Raw genomic sequence first — 22,637 nt, forward strand, 5'->3', positions numbered from 1 at the left:
ACTTTCGTTTCCCTTGCACTCGGGTAATCCACACTGGACGTGGCTCGCTTAAAGACCGCCTCGCTTAGGGATGGAAGTTCTGGTGCCCGTTGTGCTCATAAGTCGAGGACTACCTGCGTGTGGTGTTGTTTCGGGAGACCATTTTTAAAGAATTGTTAGGAAATCCCCTGCGTCTCGCCTATCACTCAATCGCCAGAGCTACGTAGCTAGAAATCTTGAAGGAAGCGTTGAGGATGCAGGTAGAATAATAACCCTAAGCCAGGTTTGTTTGTTTTTTTCCTCCCCTGCCTGGGTCAAAATTTGGCTACCTAGGAGAACCTGGTCAGTAGTCCACACCTTTATGTGTTGGTTGTGTGTACGGGAGCCCGTGTCCCGCAGTTGTTCGCTGTTGTGTTGCCTTTGAACAATGAATGTGCGTTTCCTGGCCACTTTGACACTTTAACCATCCGCGGGCAACTTCACTCTGCAGACCTGTCCCTTGCCAGGGTCTCTTGGTGGCAGCAGCACCGAAAACGGTGTCAGAGCCAATAACATTCCAGACCGTACCGTAGTGCCTCGTTTAGTGACTGCCTCGTTCCCCAGCCCAATGACGGTCTTTGCACCGATGATCTTCGCAGGTGTGTAGAACAGAGCCAACCTGCCGTCCGTCCGACAGCAGCAGCGTGGCAGGTTTTCAGCGAGCAGCTGCTTCGCTCAGCGACTCTGGGCCCCGCTTGTGGCCGTTAAACAAGGAAACCCCTCCCTCTGTGTTCTGCCCCTGGCGTGAAGGCCAGTGATGGTCCTTTATTTTTACTTTTTAATTTTGGGGTGTGGGTTCACCCTTGTCTGGGAAATGCATCCCAAAGCCAGTAGTTTTGCTGGCATCCATGCCTCGCTCGCTCGCTTGACCATAGATGACCATCACCACCCCCCACATACACGTAAGTGGGTTTTTTTACGCACGCTGTCCTGCCCATGTTCACGTCCAGCCCCGATCGCTGGCGGAAAGGCAGCAAATGTGTCCCCATTTTGCAGGTGACCCACTGAGGCTCGGGGTGGGAGGTAGCCAAACTCAGGGTCTTCCAAGCCCGTGCGTGCACCAGGAGGGGCAAGTCACACGTGTACGTGGGCCTTCCCGAATTGGGACCCACTCTGGGTCAGAAGCCCTCCGCCCCCCCCACCCCCCCCACCCCCAAAATCCCTGCATATATATCTTCCCTGCACCCCACTCCCTTTCAAATCCTCTCTATAGCTCCTTCGGCCCATTCTTCCTTCCTTCCCTTCCCCACGCCCCAAAGGTGCATGCACAAGCGAGCACAGCAGCTCCCCTTCCTGTTTCCCGCGCCCTGTCGGGAAGCTGTGGGTCAGGCTCACTTGTATTGGGGAGGGGGGGGGGGGAGAGGGAAGTGTGCTCTGTCTCTTTAAATGTGAAAGAAAAAAAAAAAAAAGCCCTTCTCATCCCTTCGCAAGGGCTATGGAGAGAAAATGCTAGAATCGTGCAGGATCATGACTAGAAAGCAGCATCTCTGACGGGCCACCGAAAATCTTTTCGGAGCACCCCGACACAGAAGCCAAAGCGGGGTGGCTGGGGGCTGCTTCTTCTTTTTCTCCTTTCTTTTTAAATTTTTTTTAGAGGGAGGAGATTTTTTTATTTCTCTCTCTCTCTCTCTCTCCCCCCCTTCTTTTTTTCTTCCCCTTTTTTTCCTCCTCCTCCTCCTCCTCCTCCTCCTCCTTTCTTTCCCCTCCCTCCTTCAGGCTGCAGCCATCCAGGCAGAAAATGCTTTTTCAGAGCATGATAGTCGAGTTCAGAGAGGTGTAAGGGGAGGAGGGAAAGAGAAAGAGAGAGAGAGAGAGAGAGAGAGGAAAGGAAGAGGGGGAAAAAAAAAACGGAGAGGGGGAGGAAAAAAAAAACCAAAAAAAAAAAAAAACCCCAGGCTGGACAAGGGAATGAGGCAAATCCTTACTCCTCTTTTCAAAGGCGGCAGCAGGGGTAGAAGCAGCATTTTTCCTAGCCATGGAAACCATTTTTTTAAAGCGATTATTTGGGCGCAGCGTTCTCAGCCAGCGCTTCTGAGGACTCCTCTCACAGCTCTGCAGTGCTCGGCGGCGGCGGTGCTTCGGATGTTCTTTTGGGCACCACCGATGTGATTTCTCGGAGGTTTAACCTCCCCTCTTTCCCCACCTGCAAAAAGAAAAGAGAGTGAGAGAGAGAGAGAGAGAGAGAGAGAAAGGAGAGGAAAAAAAAAAAGGAAAGGAGCGAAGAGGAGAGGAAGGGGAAAGAGAGAGAGAGGAGGAGGAGGAGAAGGAGGAGAGAAAAAAAAAGCAGAAAGAAAGAAAGGAGGGGAGAAAAAAAAGAAAAAAAAACCTGCCAGGGATTCCAAAGGCAGCATCCCACTTAGCAAATCAGCTGACAAGGAAGAAGGAAGGAAGGAAAAGAAGAAGAAGAAGAAGAAGGAGGAGGAGGAGGAGGAGGAAGAGAAGGAGGAGGCTTGCAATGTGTTTCCTGACTCGTTTTGTACCACCGCAATTGCTGTGGGGTCTATAAGAGCCTCCGAGCCAAACTATGCATTTCAAACAGCCGGGCTTATGTGAAAAGCAGGGCGAGCGCAAGGCTGTTGGCGAAGGAAAAGCACAAGCGGACTTTCTCCTCCTTTTTATCCATTTCTGCAGGATCATGTATTCATAAGGGATGAGGTGGGCCACGGGGAGCGCAGGCCTGAACTGCGGCCTACACATTCGGTCCAGAACCAGGCCCTCCACTACCGGAACAGAGAACCATTTGCCACAATCAAATCAGCATCATTGGTAAGCCGCTACCACACCCCTTGTCCTGTTGTCTCTCTCTCTCTCTCTCTCTCTCTCGTTCCCTCTCTCTCCCCCTTCCCCCATCACCCCATCTCCTCCTCCCCGATGTGACACTCCAGTCTAGGGAAGGGGGTCAAGCCATTCTCCCTCCCCCCCATCTCCAACTCCTTCCCTAAGACCCTCCGTTCCATGTCTCCCACCCATATATATATATTTTTTTAACGTGATTTCTTCTTTTTCTTCCTTTCTTTTTTTTTTTTCCCCTCCTCCTCCCGGGGGCAAGGGGAGGGGGGGCTGTTGGCATAGCAACCAGATATTGCAAAAAAAAATTAAAAAATGATGGGGAACCAGATGGGGGTCAGCAACGGGAATGGGGAGGAGGAGGAGGAGGAGGAGGAGGAAGGGGGGGGCGCGGTGGCGGCGTTTCGATGCCATGCGGATTATTATTTTTTCTTTCTTTCTCTCTCTCTCTCTCTCTTTTTGCAAATCCTCCTTCAGCAGCGCTGGGAGGTTTCTCTCTTGCAGTGGGAATTTTTTTTTGGTCATTTTTTATTTAATTTTTTTTCGTGGAAGGGGAGGGCGAAGGGAAGGGGCTTTGGGGAGAAGAGGGTCTCTGGCTAGGGGATGGGTGTAAAAAGAGGGGATTCGTGCATGCCTGTTGGTGAGGGTGGTTCTTGCACGCGCACACACGAGCATGTGTATGTGTGTGCTTGTCCATCTATCTATCCATCTATCTATCCATCTATCTATCCCCCCCTCCATCCATCCATCCATCCATCCATCTAATCTCTCTCTCTCTCTCTCTCTCCCTCTCTCCATCCGCCTCTAATTGGTTCTCTCCAAATCACATCCATTTTTGGGGAGCATTATCTGTCTGGGGTGGGGGTGGGGCAGCAAGGGGGGTGGGGCCGGCCAACTCCAAGTATTGATGATTATCATTTTAATTTGAACGAGCGGTGATGGATCTGAGTGATGGGAAGGAGCGAATGGGAGACAGCTGGCTCCGCTCCGCGCTCAGCCCGGATGGCTGGCTGGCGGAGCTGAAGCTGTTTGCATTTCATTCAATACTCCGGGCGGCGGCATCGTTCGTTCGTTCTCGTACCGTTTGCAAGCGAAAGGCATTCACCACCACCCCGTTCCCACCGGTCCCTGTTTTTTTTAATAAATAGAGAGAGAGAGAGAAAGGGTGGGAGAGGGACTAGCAAAGGGGCAAAGCCTCGTTTTGCAGGAGGGGTATGGGGTAGATGTATTTGTGTGTGTGTGTGCGTGTGTGTTTAAAGGGTGGAGGGTGTTTTCTGCTGAAAATGGGAGGATGGCGGAGGAGGAGGAGGAGGAGGAGGAGGAGGAGGGTGAGCTGGTAGCAACAGCGGGAGTGGAATTTGTACTCTAGCAAATGTGGTTGCTAGCGCTGCCTTTGTAGTAGCAAAAGGGGTGTGTACCGATGGAGTGGAAGGTCTGGGCTCTCCCCCATCCTTACCTCCCCTTCTCTCTCTCTCTCTCTCTCTCTCTCTCTCCCTCCCTCCCTCCCTCTCCCTCTCTCAAATGCGCACACGCGCCGCTCGCTCACACACACAGATAAGAGGAGGCAGATCCGGGGATAGGAATGCAAAAAAAAAAAACCCAACAACCCCGAAATCCCTTGGATCAGAAGGGTAGCGGCAACACTGATGCGTTGGGTTTCTTTCCTCTCTCTCTCTCTCTCTCTCTCTCTCTCTCTCTCTCTTTCCCCCCTCCTTCTTTCTCTCTCTCCCTCTCTTTTTCTCCTCCTCCTCCTCCATGCAAAACGCTAAGAAATCATTTAGTATTTTGGCCAAATCTCGGTATTAGAGGTCACATGGGCACAAGAGAGAGAGAGAGAGGGAGATTTACAAAGTGCCCAGCGCTTGGCCAGTTGCATTTCTTGCCTGCCATTATGACATCATCCAGAGCCAGCCCAGAAATTACAATGGTTAACCCTCCCAGGGTGTTTTTTCCACCCCCCCCCCCATTGCCTCGCATTCGAATGATGTTTTTTTCACCCCCTTCCTTCCTTCCTTCCTTCCTTCCTTCCTTCCTTCCTTCCTTCCTTCCTTCCTTCCTCTCCTCCTCCTCCTCTTCTCCTCCTCCTCCATTGCTATCTGCTGGAATCCTCTCCTCCCCCCACCCCTCCATAGCGCATCTGTCTCCCCACAAGCCCACCCCACCCTACCCTGGACCGTTGCCGCTGTTTCCCCAGCACATTATAAGCAGCAAAGGAACGGATGGGCAAGGCATGGAAAGTCCGCTACCCCGGGTGCTGAAAACCTGGGGAGTTTACGGCATTGCTCACGCGCCTTCCTGGCACGGAGCCCAGGATGGGTGTGTATGCGTGTGTGTGTGTGTGTCTGTGTGTGTGCGTGAGCGCGCGCGCGTGCGCCTTGCTCTCTGTGTGTAGAGGGTAGTGTGTTTTCCTCCATGACACGAGGGAAGTGCCAACTTGGCGATTGACCTGAATGCATGGCGAGGCTCTAGGCTTTCCTCCCACCGCCTGCTTTTCAAATGGGCTTTTCATCTCCCTTCTTTTTTTCTTATTTTTGTTTTTTAAATTTCTGAAAAAGAGAGAATCTAATAAACACCTCGATGGGGGTAGAACCTCTCTTTACTACGAGGCTGGCTGCCTTCCAGCAGAAGTTACTACAGTCAAAAACCTCCTCGGTGGTTCTTCGCGTTCTTGGTTGGGAATATTCGCTGGGCATCGTTGGAGGCAGCCACTCGTGCGTTAGGACAGGAGCATGGAACATTGGTGGGTCCCTCACCAACCATTCATGAGCTCAGGGGAACATCAGCCCTCTGATCTCAACCCCCGTCTCGTTTGGGTTGGGTGGAACGCTGCCCAACTCCAGACATGTGGTAGGTTGAGGGTCGCTGGCATTGGCAATGCCTTCTCTCTCCTCTCGTGGACCTATTTATCATTTATATCCCATGTTTTTTATATGTATATAATGATGGATAGATAGATAGATAGATAGATAGATAGATAGATAGATAGATAGATAGAATTTTTAATATTTTTACAAACGTTTCTTCCATTGGACAATGTGTCATCTTGATACAAATATCTTGTGCAATACAGTTAGTGTTTACACTCGTATTCAATATATAGTATTATTCTCTAATCTTATCTTATTGTAGTTATTTGTACCTAACATCACTATCTCTTTATCGTTCTTCTTAGCTTTTTTTTAATTTCTATTAAAAAATTATCTATTACCTTTCTTAACTAATCCATTAGTTACATCTAGCTTTCATATTTTTTTTTTCTGTAGCCATTGATAAAATAACTCCCCTACCTTATAATATTCAGTTTGCTCTCTTTCTTTAATCACGGGCCTTAATCTATTCGTTTCTGCACATTCTAGTATTTTCCTAATCATATTTTCTTCAGTTAGGAGCCTGTTCCCTTTTCCAATTTTGAGCAAATACAGTTCTCGCTGCAGTTATCACATGAATAACCAGATATACATTTTCTTTTCTGTAAGTTTATATCCCACGTTTTCAGCTGCCCCCTCCAAGGGCTGTTTAAATGGAGGCCTCTTCGCAGAGTCACCCTCTTTTCTGACAGCCTCAAAAAGGAGGATTTTTCAAATTTTGGCCAGATCCTAGAAACTATCTTGAGACCCTATTTGTGGTGGAACAGCAAGGACCACTGCCATGGAGCCTGGGAGGGGGAGTGTCACCATGACTCCTGTTGATGCTAGTATATGTGAATAAAATCAGATAGCTAGCCAGCTCTGGTTCTGTTTTACCTTTGTCATTCGCAACTCAATGAGGGTTTTCCCAAAAGAGGCCACTGGACTTTCTGGTTTTTTTCTTTGAAGACGTTTCACTTCTCATGCGAGAAGCTTCTTCAGATCTGAAGAAGAATTGAACTGAGAACTGAAGAAGCTTCTTGGATGAGAAGCAAAAAGTCTTCAAAGAAAAAAACCAGAAAGTCCAGTGGCCTCTTGAAAAAAAGCGCCTTTGGGACAACCTGGATGACTTGAGAATCTCCAGAGACATCGATGGTGGTTTATTTTATCATAAATCAGTTTATCAGCCACGGGTCACACCGTGCACTAAGCCAGAACTGGGCCATCCCACAGATGTGTGAATCTCACCTTCACTCCTCTGTCTCCAGTCAGCTTCCAAGAAGGCACATTTGACATGAGACTAGTGAGGGCCTTCTTCTCAAGAAATCCATCCAGTAATCCCTGCAGGAGGGATGCGGTGGCTCGGTGGCTAAGACGCTGAGCTTGTCTATCATCAAGGTCGGCAGTTCGGTGGTTCAAGTCCCTAGCACCGTGTCATGGAGTGAGCTCCCGTTCCTTGTCCCAGCTTCTGCCAAGCTAGCAGTTCAAAAAGCACGTAAAAAAAAAAATGCAAGTAGAAAAATAGGGACCCCTTTGGCGGGAAGGGAACAGCATTCTGTGCGCCTTCGGCGTTTAGTCCTGCCAGCCGCGTGACCACGGAGTCGTCTTCGGACAGCGCTGGCTCTTCGGCTTTGTAAATGAGATGAGCACCGCCCGCTAGAGCCAGAAACGACTAGCACACATGTGCGAGGGGAATCTTTACCTTTTTATCTAATCTCGCAGAGATAAACACGGTGGGTCCATTTTTCCAGACCTCCTGCCCAACTACTGGAAATTCCCTCCATCGCAGCTGTCCTTCAAAACACACCTGAGCGGCTTTGCCTGCTCCCCTAAGCCACAAAGCGTCATCTACAGACCACGGGTAGTTCTCGGCTTACAACGGTTCTTGTCAACTCATAAAATATTTCTGTGGTCATTTTAGAGTGTCCAGCAGGAAGGAAGAGGGGGATCAGTGGGCAGCTTGCATTCCATCAATGTTTTCAAAGATAGTTTCTAGCTGACGGAAGTTTTTGCCGCGCAAAATTCTAACTGGAGAGCACGATGGATGACTCTGGGCTATGGATGTGTCCCATTGGAGAATATGAATTAGGATACAGCCAGAGAGGTGGGGGGAAAACCAGGGTCAAGGGTGACAATGAATGATGTGTCTCAGAGTCAGCTACACCCAGGCAGGGCCGGACATGTTAACTCCCAATAAATCCTTTTGAAGTTTTGGAAGTTTGGATCGAGACTCGTGATTTAAATGGGGTAACTGCTGGAGCCCTGAGGTTCGTTTAATGACTGTTCAAGGTCACGCCTCCTCCTCCTCCCGCCCCCCCAAAATAAGCGACAGGACCGTTTTCCCCACTTACAGCCCCACGATCGTGCGATCAAAATTCAGGTGCTTGGCAATCTGTTGCTGTGTCCCTTTAGCGACCTTTGGGCAAGTCAGTGTGGGAAAACCGGGTTTATACAAACAGCTGGGTGTGCATAGTGTGCTAAGTGCAAAAAAAAAAAAAGAGAAAGAAATAAGACCCAGTGTGGTTTTAATGCAGGGTTAGAACGCGGCCATACTGTCATAGACATGGGGAGGATTGACCGTTGTAACTTCACACCGCTCACTGAATGAACGGTTGTAAGTCGAGTGCCACCTGTATGCGTTGAAGGAAATCGTGAATGCTCAACTGGTTCACTGATTGAGGCTAGAAACCAGGAGATGACGAGTTCTAGTCTCGCCTTAGGCATGAAGGCGTCTGGGTGACCTTGAGCCAGTCCCTTTTCTCAGCCCTAGAACGGCAGCAATGGCAAACCACTTCTGAAAAACTTTGCCAAAGAAAACTGCAGAAACTTATCCAGGCACTCTCCAAAAATCGGAGACCATTGAAGACATAAAAAAGAGGGGGAAGGAATAGTAGATTTTAACAGGTCAGGAATTCCAAATCTTGTCGCTTTATATCTCCAGAAATCCCACATCTTCCAAACACCCGACAATTCTACAACACGGCACCTCGCTGTTTAGATATAACAGAATAACAAGGGTTGGAAGGGACCTTGGAGGTCTTCTAGTCCAACCCCCTGCTTAGGCAGGAAACCCTACACCACTTCAGACAAATGGTTATCCAAACTCTTCTTAAAAAGTTCCAGTGTTGGAGCATTTACAATTTCTGGTTGCAAGTTGTTCCACTGATGAATTGCTCTCACTGTCAGGAAATTCCTCCTTAGTTCTAGGTTGCTTCTCTCCTTGGTTGGTTTCCATCCATTGCCATATGTTTTTATCCTGAGGATCGAAGAACCCTAAAATAAGGTGAAATCTAACCCCGATAGTGTTCCGCAGCAATTAAAAGTTTTGTAACCTTCCTGTGGTTAGCTGTTTGCTGAAGGCATCATCTGGGCAGCTTCTCCTGGGAGCTAACTGAAAACAGGCTGTCCGACCTGGGCCAGTTCAAACTCTTGAGGGCTCCGTTAGCTGCTGAGAATTCATCCTTTTGGCTGCCATCTCTCCAGATTTCACCACTGCTAGTTCAGGGCAAGGGTCTTCAAACTTGGCAAGTTTAAGACTTGTGGACTTCAACTCCCAGAATTCCTGAATTAACATGAGTGGAGGAGGACTTCTGGGAGTTGAAGTCCACAAGTCTTAAAGTTCTCAAGTTTGAAGAGCCCTGGAATAGATAGATAGAGAAAGAGTGGTAGGATCGATAGAGAGAAAGAGTGAGATAGAGTAGATAGAGGGAAGAGAGAGAAAGATAGGATAGATAGATAGAATAGATAGAGAAAGAGAGGTAGAATAGATAGAGAGAAAGAGAGAGATAGAATAGATAGATAGAGTAGATCAAGGGCCTTCAAACTTGGCAAGTTTAAGACTTGTGGACTTCAACTCCCAGAATTCCTGAATTAACCTGAGTGGAGGAGGACTTCTGGGAGTTGAAGTCCACAAGTCTTAAAGCTGTCAAGTTTGAAGACCCCTGGAATAGATAGATAGAGAAAGAGATAGTGTTGTTTGCAATGCAAGCCTTGTGTTCCCACGGGCCATGTGGGCGACACAGCCTTGTATTCCTGCACAGCCTGGATTAATTGCTTTGGGGGATGCTTTGGGGGTGACATTTCTCTGCAGACCACCAACATTTTCTCCCGGACCACCAGTGGTCCCCAGCCCACTGGTTGGTGACCACTGCTCCATTTTATCTGGGTAGTTGATCGTGGTTGGGTAAGATTTAAGCCAGAAAGCAAACTAGTTCAGCCTTTTAAAAGAGTAGAGTTGACCAATTGACCTCTTCAGGACCTCTGGATAACAAAGAGTTTAGTGCTTACTCTGTTTAAGTCCGTTTGGTACTTTTTGCAAGATGTTCAGGACAAGGTGAACTCCAAGGTCCCTTCTGTCGTCGTAACTCGGATGTACAAATATTGATGGTCTCAACCAGCAGCTGGTGTGGCCCCCAGAATTATAAAAAGGCACTTGCCTTCATCTCTGGGCTGACAATTTTGAGCTTTTTATGGCAAATTTATTTTGTTTACTAGCCTTGAATTTTTCCAGTTTGGTTTTGAGGGTATCACTTGCTTCCTTGAGGTGGTAGTTCCTGGAAACATCTTTTGGGAAATCCAGCTGTCCAGCTTGCTTGTTTTTTTTTAAGAGTGGGGCATCACATGTTCTCACATAAGCCACCTCCATCCATCCATCTTTGGATGGCAATAGAGGTACCCCTCAACTTATGACCACTATTAGGACCCCAAATCTCTGTTGCTAAGCGAGAAATCGGCTAAGGGAGAAATTCGCCCCAGGTGACGACTTTCCTCGCCACGATTGTGTACGTGAATCCCTGCTGTTGTTAAACGAGCAGCTCGGTTGTTAAGTGGATCAGCCTCACACACCTCCCCTCAGCTTTGCTCATCAGAAGGGCGCAAAAGGGGGATCGCGTGACCACGGGACGTGGCAACCGTCATAAATTTGAGTCAGTTGTCAAGCATCCAAATGTAAAATCCCATGGCCGTGGGGATGCTGGAATGGTCGTGTGAAAAACAGTCATAAGTCCCTTTCCCTCTCCCAAATGGTCACTAAGGACTGCCTGTATTTCAGGGTCAGTCTAGCTTGCCTTCTGGATAGCATGCCCCATAGAAGTCCATGTAACCCCCATGGAATAGGATGTCCCTCTGACAACTTGGACGTTTTACTAAGCCAAAGGTTCGGATGAGCTTAGGACTTTGATTTGTTTCAAGGAATTGTCTTTTCCAGGTGTGCATGGTTTGATTCGATCAGATGAGATTAATAGAGTTGCAAGGGACCTTGTAAGGGCAACTAGTCCAACCCCTCCGCCCAAGCAGGAGACCCTAGGGCATTTCTGAAAGATGGCTGGTCCAGTCTTTTCTTGAAAGCTTCCAGGGATGAAGCTCCCACAATAGCACTTGGACTTCTATACCACTTCACAGTGTTTCACAGCCCCTCTCGGTTTACAGAGTCAGCCTCTTGCCCACAACCGTCTGGGTCCTCGTTTTACCGACCTCAGGAGGATGGAAGGCCGAGTCAGTCTTGAGCCAGCCATATGGTTCTTTATGGGAAGAAAAATCTTGATGATCTCCTGATGGATGACTGGTGTTCCATGTGAAGCATGCTATAATAGTAGTAAAAGAATAAAATGCAGCCAACATTCAACGAAGGACCCAACTGTGAGTTGTGTAGATGGTGGGAGGGAGAGACAGTTTGGTCCAGTGATGAAGGCAACAGACTAGAAAGCTGAAGATGGTGAGTTCTAGTCCCACCTTAGGCTTGAAAGCCAGCTGGGTACCTTTGGACCAATCACCAGGAGATTGAGAGTTCTAGTTCTGCTTTTGCCATGAAAGCCAGCTGAGCGACTTTGAACCAATCACCAGGAGACTATGAGTTCTAGTCCCACCTTAGCACAAAAGACAGCTGGGTGATTTTGGGCCAATCACCAGGAGATGGTGAGTTGTAGTTCCGCTTTTGCCAGGAATCCAGCCGGGTGATTTTGGGCCAATCACCAGGAGACTATGAGTTCTAGTTCTGCTTTTGCCATGAAAGCCAGCTGAGCGACTTTGAACCAATCACCAGGAGACTGTGAGTTCTAGTCCCACCTTAGCACAAAAGACAGCTGGGTGATTTTGGGCCAATCACCAGGAGATGGTGAGTTGTAGTTCCGCTTTTGCCAGGAAAACCAGCCAGGTGATTTTGGGCCAATCACCAGGAGATGGTGAGTTCTAGTCCCACCTTAGGCATGAAAGCTGTCTGGGTGACTTTGGGCTAATCCCCGGGGGACTGTGAGTTCTAGTCCACCTTGCACATCTCAAAAGGATGGTCATCGAACTGCCATCTTGCTGGCAGAGAAATCATGGACCACGTGCAGCGGTTCGATTTTCAGTTGTCCTTCTAAACATCTCCTTATTTTTGCACCAGGATATTTCCTGGCGAATGTCTCACACTTTCCCAAACGGGTCAAACCTTTTATCACCGGATAAAACATAGGTGTTATGAATAATTCAGTCGCACCTGGGTGAAATGGCAAGCACCCGCGTGCTCTCTTTCCTAGAAACGCACGTCTTTAAACTTTTCCATGGGGGGAAATTTCTATCCACTCGTTCGCCTTTTTTCTCTCTCGCTCTCATTTCTGCCTACACTCTTGAATAGAAGCATCAGATAACGAAGAAGCCGAGATTCCTTAGTATTGGTGTGTGTGTGTGTGTGTGTGTGTGTGTGTGTGTGTGTATGTGTGTGTCTTACTCAGGCAATGTCACTCAACCATAGTGCTGTTCAGACAAATCAGTTAAAACCAGGAGAAAAGTCAGATTAAAATTAGCAATGGGCTGAGTCGCCGAACTTTCACTCTCAATATTTAAAAGCGCACATCGATTAGACAGATGACCCCCAAATTTCATCGATTGTCTCTTGGGTGGAGGATTGGTGGGACTTCTGAGTCCACCTTGAAAGTTTACGGATGTTGCTAAGTCTGAGAAGAAGGTGGCAGCTTTAGGGCACCCGGCAACCATCTTATCATAAATTAAATATTTTCTTCCTTCCTTTCTTTCAGTGATAATCTATTTACTAGAGATGGCAACAGCACAAATTAGTTTGGTGTAGGAAGGACACACAATACTTTTGAAAACCCATATACAACTATATATATATATATATATATAAGTCCCTATGGATTTTACTCTGTAGTTGCTGACTCAGATACCAGATAATCAGACTTGCAAGGGACCTTGTAAGGTCATCTAGTCCAACCCCCTGCCCAAGCAGGAGACCCTGCATCATTTCTGACAAATGGCAGTCCAATCTTTTCTCTAAAGCTTCCAGTGATGAAGCTCCCACAACTTCCGAAGGCAACTTCTGTTCCGTTGGTTGATTGCTCTCCCTGTCAGAAAATTTCTCCTTATTTCCAGGTTGAATCTCTCCTTGATCAATTTCCATCCATTATTCCTTGTCTGGCCTTCAGATGCTTTGGAAAATAGCTTGACCCCCTTCCTCCCCTCTGTGGCAGCCCCTCAAATATTGGAAGTCTGCTATCATGTCTCCCCTGATCCTTCTCTTCCCTAGACTAGCCAAGCCCAATTCTTGCAACTGTTCATCATGTATTTCAGCCTCCAGTCCCCTAATCATTTTGGTTGCTTTTCTCTGCACTTTTTCTAGAGTCTCAACATCTTTTTGTATAAGTGTGGTGACCAAACTGGTCTCCAGAAGGCGCTGCTCATATCTGTTTCAAGGGTATTGAGCCAGTGCTGTCTGAAGATACTTCTGCAGAGAATCCCGTTTAAGTGGTACCTATTTATCTACTCGCATTTGCATGCTTTCAAACTGCTGGGTTAGCAGCAGCTGAGCTGAGGATGGAAGCTCACCCTGTTGTGTAACACTCGGGTCTTGAACTTGGCTGCCGGCTTTCTAACCGACAAGCCCAGCGTCTTAACCACTGAGCCCCATTTTACGACCTTTCTTGCCCCGGTTGTTAAGTGGATTGCTCCAGTTGTTAAATGAGTACACACGGTTGTTAAGTGAATCTGGCTTCTCCCCATTGACTTGGCTCGTCGGAAGGTCACAAAAGGATATCACGTGACCCCCCTAGGACTCTGTGACTGTCGTATATATGAGTCAGTTGCCAAAGCTCTGGGTGTAAACCACATGACCATTGGGGATGCTGAAACGGTCATGTGTGAAAAAGAGTCATAAGTCCATTTTTTCAGTGCTGGTGTAACTTCAAATGTACATTGAGGACTGTCTAGACAGCAGTGCTATTTGCTGTAAATATGTCAATCTTCACGTTTGGATGGATGGATGGATGGATGGATGGATGGATGGATGATGGATGGATGGACGGACAGACAGAGTGGATAGATAGACAGACAGACAGAATCGATGAATAGGTAATGGGTGGATAGATGATGTATGGGTGGATAGATAGATAGATAGATAGATAGATAGATAGATAGATAGATAGATAATGAATAGATAGAGTGGGTGGATAGATGATGGATGGATAGAGAGATGATAGATAGACAGACAGACAGACAGACAGACAGATAGATAGATGATGGATAGATAGGCTGGATAGATGATGGAAGATAGATAGATAGATAGATAGATAGATAGATAGATAGATAGATAGATAGATAGATAGATAGACAGACAGACAGATAGACAGATAGATGATGGATAGATAGGCTGGATAGATGATGGATGGATAGATAGATGATGGATGGATGGATGGATAGATAGATAGATAGATAGATAGATAGATAGATAGATAGATAGATAGGTAGGTGATAGTGGGTGGAAAAATGATGGATGGATAGATGATAGATAGATAGATAGATAGATAGATAGATAGATAGATAGATAGATAGATAGATAGATAGATAGATAGATGATGGATAGATAGGCTGGATAGATGATGGATGGATAGATAGATAGATAGATAGATAGATAGATAGATAGATAAGTGGGTGGAAAGATGATGTATGGATAGATGATAGATAGATAGATAGATAGATAGATAGATAGATAGATAGATAGATAGATGATGGATAGATAGGCTGGATAGATGATGGATGGATAGATGATGGATGGATAGATAGATAGATAGATAGATAGATAGATAGATGAGTGGGTGGAAAGATGATGTATGGATAGATGATAGATAGATAGATAGATAGATAGATAGATAGATAGATAGATAGATAGATAGATAGATAGATAGATGGTTAGATAGAGTATATGGATAGATGATGGATGGATGGATGAACGGACGGACAAATAGAGTGGATGGATAGAGTGGATAGACAGAGTTGATGAATAGATAGAGTGGATGGATAGACGGACAGACAGACAGACAAATCTATCACTGTCCATCTTGAATACTTCTGCAGGGCAGCTCTTCCACTGATTAATCATTCAGGAACGTCCTCCCTTCCCACCTCATTCAGCACCCAGGCAATATCTTCCAAGCAACCATCTTTGCACACATCCTCGTGTAAAGAGTAACCTCCGCGGCCTACAGTGGGATTCACTTCTTAAGTAAATTTCCATGGGTTGAGCTTTGCATCTCCCTGCAAAGTACAGGTGGGGTAGCCTTTCCAATGCTGCGTTGGCTGTGAGTTGGGTGGTTCCCCAACAGTCGTCCCCCCACAACACACACACGCACAGATATACCTCCTTCCTCTCTGTCCCACACGCCTTCCCCTTCCTCTTAGCCGCAGTGTCAAAAGGATTTCCTGGAAGGAATGAGATTTTTCTTTCCCGCTTCCTGTCTCGTCCCCCTGCTTGAGGTCGCGGCTCTCCCGTCGCGCGAAACCAGCCAATTTGAAGCGAAGCTGCTTCGTGGGATGTAGGAAACCTCATTGGGGTTTTTCCCCCCCACCCTCCTCTTCCTTCCCAGCATTCCCGAACCAGATTGTCAGTTTCTCGCTGTTATTAGCAGCAGGGGTGATCTACTGGAACAGCAGCCGCGCGGTTCGCCGTGGTGCTGGCCAGCTGACCAGCAAGGCAACCAAGCCGAGTTTCCCCCATGGATCTGAAGCCTCTTCTGGTTGTTGTCCAGGGCTACAAAGAGCCCACGATGGACTTGGTTGCCCATCTTTGGCCTGGAGATGGATGCAACATCTAGGGCAGGGGTCGGCAACCGTGAACTCTCCAAAAGCCACAAAGGTCCTAACCGAGCTGCCCACTGGAAGTTTGAATCTTGGCCCTAAGTAGTTTTGGGGGGGACTCTGTCATAACTTTGGACAGTCACTAATGACTGGTCATTAATTGAGGACTACCTTCCATGTTAGGTTTGGAATTCGGTCTGATTTTCTTTCTTTCTTTCTTTCTTTCTTTCTTTCTTTCTTTCTTTCTTTCTTTCTTTCTCTCTCTCTCTCTCTCTCTCTCTCTCTCCCTCTCTCTCTCTCCTTCCCTCCCTCCTTCCTTCCTTCCCTCCTTTCTCTCTCTCTCTCTCCCCCTTTCTCTTTCCCTCTCTCCCTCTGCCTCCCACACCAATCTATGGTCAGTTGGCCATGGTGAGGTTGCCCTGGTGAGGTGGTTACAGCAAGTTGGCTGTGGCAAGTTGTCCTGTGGTGAGTTGGCCGCAGTGAGTTGGCCATGGCGAGTTGGCGCATGGTGAGTTGGCCGCAGCAAGTTGGTGGTGATGAGTTGTCCCACCGTAAGTTGACCATGGAGAAGTAGCCCTGGTGAGATGTCCGCAGCTAGTTAGCCATGGCGAGTTGTCCTGTGGTGAGTTGGCCGCAGTGAGTTGGCCATGGAGAGTTGACCATGGCAAGTTGTCCCACGGTGGGTTGACCATGGTGAGTTGGCCACAGGAAGTTGGCCATGGTGAGTTGGCCGCAGGAAGTTGGCCATGGTGAATTGGTCATGGAGAGTTGACCATGGTGGGTTGTCCCACGATGGGTTGTCCATAGCAAGTTGGCCGTAGTGAGTTGACCATGGAGAGTTGACCACGGCAAGTTGTCCCATGGAGAGTTGACCATGATGAGTTGGCTACAGAAAGTTGGCTGTGGCGAGTTGGCTGCGGGAAGTTGGCCGTGGAGAGTTGACCATGGAGAGTTGTCCCATGATGAGTTGGCCATGGCAAGTTGGCCGCCGCAAGTTGGTGGTGATGAGTTGTCCCATGATGAGTTGACCATAGCAAGTTGGCCATGGTGAGGTGGCTGCAGCAAGCTGGCTGCAGCCAGTTGTCCCACGGTGAGTCGGCGGTGGAGAGTTAGCTGCGGCGAGTTGGCTGTAGAGCCCAGGGCATCAGCTTTGGTGGCCTTTCTCCTCCGGGCAGGCACTAACTCTTCTTCTTCCCTCCCCTTGGCCGACCTCAGGTTACAAGGCAGATCCATGAGCATGAGCAGGAGAACGAGTTGCGGGAACAGATGTCAGGATATAAACGGATGCGGCGCCAGCACCAGAAGCAGCTGATCGCCCTGGAGAACAAGCTGAAGGCTGAAATGGACGAACACCGCCTCAAGCTACAGAAAGAGGTGGAGACCCATGCCAACAACTCGTCCATTGAACTGGAGAAGCTAGCCAAGAAACAGGTGGCCGTCATAGAGAAGGAGGTGAGCCAGGTTCTCCGGCGGGATGGGCCGCCTTAGCGGCTGAGGGATTCAGAGGGCCACCCAGTTCCATAACACCTTGAAACCCCTGGGGGCAGGGATGCAGGTGGTTTGACACATCACCTCTCTCCAGTTTCATCTCCCCGGCCTACCTGAGAAGGAAGGCAGGGTGTGATGACCCGGGGAGTTGCACAAAAATAACAAAGTCACCAAAATAGATAAATTCCCTTTAATGCCTCCAACTTGGCTCACAATGTCTAATTATCCTCGGCGGGAGATCAAACTCTTCCGAAAACAGTCTACAAAGGGAAGAAATGCAGTCCGAACCCAAAATACAGATAAAGTAGAATTTTTTTAAAAAAAAAAAAACCCACAAACTACACTGAAGTAATTAACATGACAGGCCAGGATAATAACTTGCAGACTTCCCAAAGATAATGAGGCACACACAGTTGGGAGGACGGCAAAACCCAGATAAGCCTCGACAAAGATTATGCACGCTTTGCTTCCAGCAACTTTGCCACGTGTAGTTTGCCCTTTTAAACATTCTTCCCAGCGGCAGCCCATGAAGGGGATCAGGGCCCTTTCCTCCCCCGTAAACCACGTTGATCCCTTCTCCGTTCCTCCCTGCGTGCCCTAGGATGAAAAGCGGGTGGGCCTGGGTCTTCCTCTGAATGCCCAGCCAGCCTGCGCCCTTCCCCAGTTTCCTCCACAGCCACCAGAGCCACACTCCCACCCGCTGTCAGCTGTTCCACCTCTCCCTCGGAATCAGATTCCAACTGGGGCATGACGCAGGGTCTTCCCAAACGAACAGAATCACAGAATTGGAAGTTGAAAACTTGCAGCCAGAAGTTTCAAACAATGCAAGGGTGGAAACCAGTGCAAAAAACCCCAAAACCGGTAAATCCAGTTTGGTAAGTTGCAAATGCTTGGCTAGAAAACAGAATGGCAGAGTTGGAAGGGACCTTGGGGGTCGTCTATTCCACCCCATCCTGCTCACGCAGGGGACCCTGTTACCATTTCAGACAAGTGATTTGTCCAATCTCTTCTTAAAATGCTTCAGGGATGGAGCACCCACAACTTCCGGCGTTCCCCTGGTGAATTTTTCTCACAGTCACAGATGTTGGAAGGGACCTTGGAGGTCTTCTAGTCCAACCCCCTGCTTAGGCAAGAAACCCTATAGCATTTCAGACAAAGGGTTGTCCAGTCTCTTCTTAAAAGCCTCCAGTGACAGAGCACCACAATTTCTGGAGGCAAACAGTTCCACAGGTTGATTGTTTTCACAGTCAGGAAAGTTCTCCTTAGTTTTAGGTTAGACATCTCCTTGATTAACAGAATAACAGAGCTGGAAGGAACCTTGGAGGTCCTCTAGTCCAACCCCTTGCTCAAGCAGGAGACCTTTTTCAGACACAAATGGCCGTCCAGTCTCTTCTTAAAAGCCTCCAGTGATGGAAGCAGCCACAACCTCTGGAGGCAGTTCTAGGTTGCTTTTCTCCTTGGTTAGTTTCTACCTTGTTGCTTCTTGTCCTGCCCTTCTAGTGCTTTGGATGATAGGTTGACCCTTTCTTCTTTGGGCCAGCCCCTCAAATACTGGGACACTGCTATCATGTCCCCACCCTAGCCTTTCTTTTCATTAAACTATCCCTGTCCATTTCCTGCACTCATTCTTCATATGCTTCCTTGGTATACAAGTATTTCCTTCACTATCACGGGAAACACACATCTGGTCGGACCCAGAAATAGGGCCTTCTTTGTGATGGCTCCCTCCCCCCCAAAAGACGGGTGTTTTTTTTTATTTAAATGGGGTGTTTATAAATTGCAGGTTTTAAAACATTGCGTAAGCGTTCCAAGTAATGCACCCCTAGAAATTAGACCTCCGAGGCAGGCAAGTTTCCTCAAAGAACAGTTTTATTGGATACATCCTCTTGGCACCAACTGGTGAAAACCGACTCTAAAAGTCCCCACGGCTTTCACCTCATTAAAGAGTAAACGATTTTCCCCTTTCGCCCCAAGTCACTGGTTGCTTGTCGTATCCAGGTGCTGGCCGGTTGCTTGGTTACTTCCTTCCTCCTCTGGCCAGCCACCTGTGAGCATGTCCTTGGTTCCGACAGGAAAACTTTATTGTTTCGGTTACAAAACCCCATCTAACTATTTCCCTCCTTCCCTCTGTTGTATGGCAACCCCAAAGCCTCCAAGATGGCCTCAGTTAAGGCTCACTTCTGGCTTGACACGTTGTATACCATCATTACACGTCACTCGAGCGCCTATATAAAACAGAAAGATGGAAAGACTCTAGGTGGATGACAGCCATAAAAACGAAACAGCAGAACAGGGGAAAAAACGAACAAACCCGGAAGACTGCTATCATGACACCCCTTCTCCTTCTTTTCTCTAGACCAGCTGTACCCAAATTCCTGCAACCTTTTCTCCTATGTTTTAGCCTTCCATCCCCTAAATCAGTGGTCCCCAACCTTTTTTGTGCCGCGGCCCGGTACCGGCATCACAAAATCATCCGCGGCCCGGTACCGGCATCAGCACGCATGGTAAGACGAGCCGAGCGACCGGCCAGCCAGCTGTCCCCCGCTTCTCCCCGCCACCTTCAACTCCTCCTCTGTACCTGTGTCGATGGGCTTCGCGACGGCTTCGGGACGGTCGCTCGGCTCGCCTTGCCATGCGTGCTGAAAGAATCCTTGCGCCTTAGTTTTGTTCGAAGCCGCCCCCCGCTCGATGAAACTAAGGCGCGAGGATTCTTTCAGCACCCAAACGCCGCTTTCTACCCGGAAAAGCTCACCGGAAGCACTTTTTCATCAAAACAAGAGGGTGGCACCCAGCGAACCGGCGGCCCGGTAGAAATTGTTCCACGGACCGGTACCAGTCCAGGGACCGGTGGTTGGTGACCCCTGCCCTAAATGAGAGTCTTTGTGAAAACGTGGGTCGGTTTGAAATGTTAAAAAGCCTTTCTTTTTCTTCTTTTTCCTTCTTCACAGGCAAAGACAGCGGCAGCGGACGAGAAGAAGTTCCAGCAACAGATTTTGGCTCAGCAAAAGAGGGATCTGACCAATTTCTTAGAAAGTCAGAAGAAGCAATACAAGATTTGCAAAGAAAAGATTAAAGAGGCAAGGAGACGCTCTCCAGATCTGGGGAAGGTGAAGGAGCCAAATAAACTTGGGGAGGAGGTCGGGGGGCTCTCATCTCATCCCATTAACTACCTCCAGAATGACATGCCATCATGGGGAAGGGGAGGGGGAGGAGGGAGGAGAAAGGGAGGGGAATGGGTAGAGGAGGGGGGCGAGAAAGGGAAGTGGAAAAGGAGAAGAAGAGGGTGAAGGGGAAAAGGAGGGGAGAAAGGGGAGGAGGAGGAGGAGGGAGAAAGGGAAGGAGAAGGGAAAGAAGGAAAGTGGAAGGGGAAAAGGAGAAGAGGAGGAAGAGGAAGGAGGGGAGAAAGGGAAGAGGAAGGGAGGGGAGAAGGGGAGGAGGAGGAGGGAAAAAGGGAAGGAGGAGGGAAAGAAGGAAAGGGGAAGGGGAAGAGGAGGGGAGAAAGGGAAGGGGAAAAGGAGAAGAGGAGGAAGAGGAAGGAGGGGGAAGGGGAAGAGGAGGAGGGAGAAAGGGAAATTGAAAAGGAGAAGAGGAGGGGGAAGGAGAAAAGGAGGAGGGGGAAAGGGAAGAGGAGGGGAGAAGGGGAAGAGAAAGGAAAGTGGAAAAGGAGGAGGAGAAGGACTATGGGGTCCTTGGTGCCTTCTGAGCTTGGTTGTTTCCTTGCAGACGTTTCATTACCTAGCCAAGTAACATCATCAGGGTTAGAAGGGAGTGGGGTTTCAGCCCACTTAGACCCTCCTAGAGGGGGAGATTAGAGGAGGACCATGGCGCTTCCCCAAAGAGAAGTTGGACGCAGTGCCTGTTTTCTTTCTGCTGTACCCCGTTGCCTTTTGCTCAACGCCTTCCCCGCCCCCCTTTGGTCTCCTGGCCTCCCTGTAGGAGATGAACGAGGACCACAGCACACCCAAGAAGGAGAAGCAGGAAAGGATCTCCAAACACAAAGAAAACCTGCAGCACACACAGGCTGAAGAAGAGGCGCATCTTCTCAGCCAGCAGAGACTCTACTACGACAAAAACTGCCGTTTCTTCAAGCGGAAAACGATGATCCGAAGGCATGAGTTGGAGCAGCAGAATATTCGTGAGGTCTCTGCTTTTAGCCTTTGCCTCCCCCCCCTTCCCCCCACGTCCCCCAAAACTACATGCAAGAGGGCAATACTGAGCAAATCCAAATAGATAGGGTCAGCATCCCCCCCCACCCCCCAAAATAAATCCTCTTTAGAAGGTTCTACACCAGAGATCTCCAACTTTGGCCCCTTTAAGACTTGGGGACTTCAACTCCCGGAGTCCCCCAGCCAACATGACGCTCCAAAGTATAAGATGCACCTAGATTTTGAGGAGGAAAAGAAGGGGGGGGGGATCTGCCTCTGCCTCCCAGTCATTTGCCTCCTTGCGCCAAACAGCCAGCTTCAGCACAGCCTGATTAGCACAAGCAGCTGATTGTTGGTTAAATCGGCCTCCCAACAATCAGCTGTTGCCAGGCTGCAGGGATGGCCATTGCCTATTGTTGCCTCCATGCGCTCCCTTTTCAGCCTCTGCATCCCATTTTCAGCCTCCACGCCACCACCACCCCCTGTTTTCCACCCGTTCCACGGACGGAAAATGGGACATGCGGAAGCCGAAATGTCCCATTGGGGGTGCGCAGAGGCAGCAATAAGCAATGGCAATCCCTACAGCCTAAAAACAGCTGATTGTCAGGAGGCCGATCCAATGGACAATCAACTACTTGTGCTAATCAGGCTGTGCGGAAGATGGCTGTTTGGTCCAAGGAGGCAAATGCCCCTTCTCTTCCTCCCTAAAAACTAGGTGCGTCTTATACTTCAGAGCATCTTATACTCCGAAAAATACGCTAAATCAAAGTTCCCAAGAGGGAGGGAAATGGAGGAAGGCTTTGGAGCAAAACCAGGAACCTCAAGGTCCTTCCCAAAAATGGTTTTTCGTCACGTTCTCCTAAATATTTCAACTCTGTACTTTCTGTTTTAAGTGATTTGTGATAGGTTGAGATGTGGAGCACGGATGTCATTTTTTTTGGTGGAAAGAGCTGAAAGTTTAACGCCTACCGATAAAGGAGAATAGCTGTAGCTCAGGGTTGACAGGAGGGGAACCTTGGCGCTCTCTGAGCTTGGTGGTTTCCTTGCAGACGTTTCATGACCCAACTTGGTAACGTCATCAGTTCTGGAAGGGAGTGGGGTTTGCAGAGATGAAGAGGAGGAGGAAGAGAAGGACCGTGGTGTGTGTCCTCGTTGTCTCTTGTTTCTTGCAGACGTTTCATTAGAAAACTTGGTGACATCGTCAGTGCTAGAAGGATGTGGGGTTTGCAGAGAAGAGGAGGAAGAGGAGGAGGAGAAGAAGCAGATAGTCCTCAATTTAGGACCACAT

At 48.5% G+C, this 22,637-nt stretch overlaps 1 protein-coding gene across 8 annotated transcripts in view; it reads left to right on the forward strand.

The window, feature by feature from the left end:
- Positions 1 to 22,637, forward strand: part of TAOK3 (TAO kinase 3) — an 85,688-nt gene that overhangs the window by 54,471 nt on the left and 8,580 nt on the right. For 7 of the 8 annotated variants that reach the window (XM_087913217.1, XM_087913218.1, XM_087913219.1 and 4 more), the window contains 4 exons: positions 2,650 to 2,784; positions 16,932 to 17,168; positions 20,153 to 20,311; positions 21,141 to 21,344. In XM_087913217.1, coding sequence (XP_087769343.1) covers positions 2,650 to 2,784; positions 16,932 to 17,168; positions 20,153 to 20,311; positions 21,141 to 21,344 — 735 coding nt within the window. The remainder of the gene's footprint in view (positions 1 to 2,649; positions 2,785 to 16,931; positions 17,169 to 20,152; positions 20,312 to 21,140; positions 21,345 to 22,637) is intronic. The other variant, XM_087913222.1, reaches the window with a different exon arrangement.

Source organism: Pseudonaja textilis, chromosome 15, assembly GCF_049901715.1.
Source record: "Pseudonaja textilis isolate UNSWEBS1 chromosome 15, rPseTex1.2, whole genome shotgun sequence".
Classification (NCBI taxonomy): Eukaryota; Metazoa; Chordata; class Lepidosauria; order Squamata; family Elapidae; genus Pseudonaja; species Pseudonaja textilis.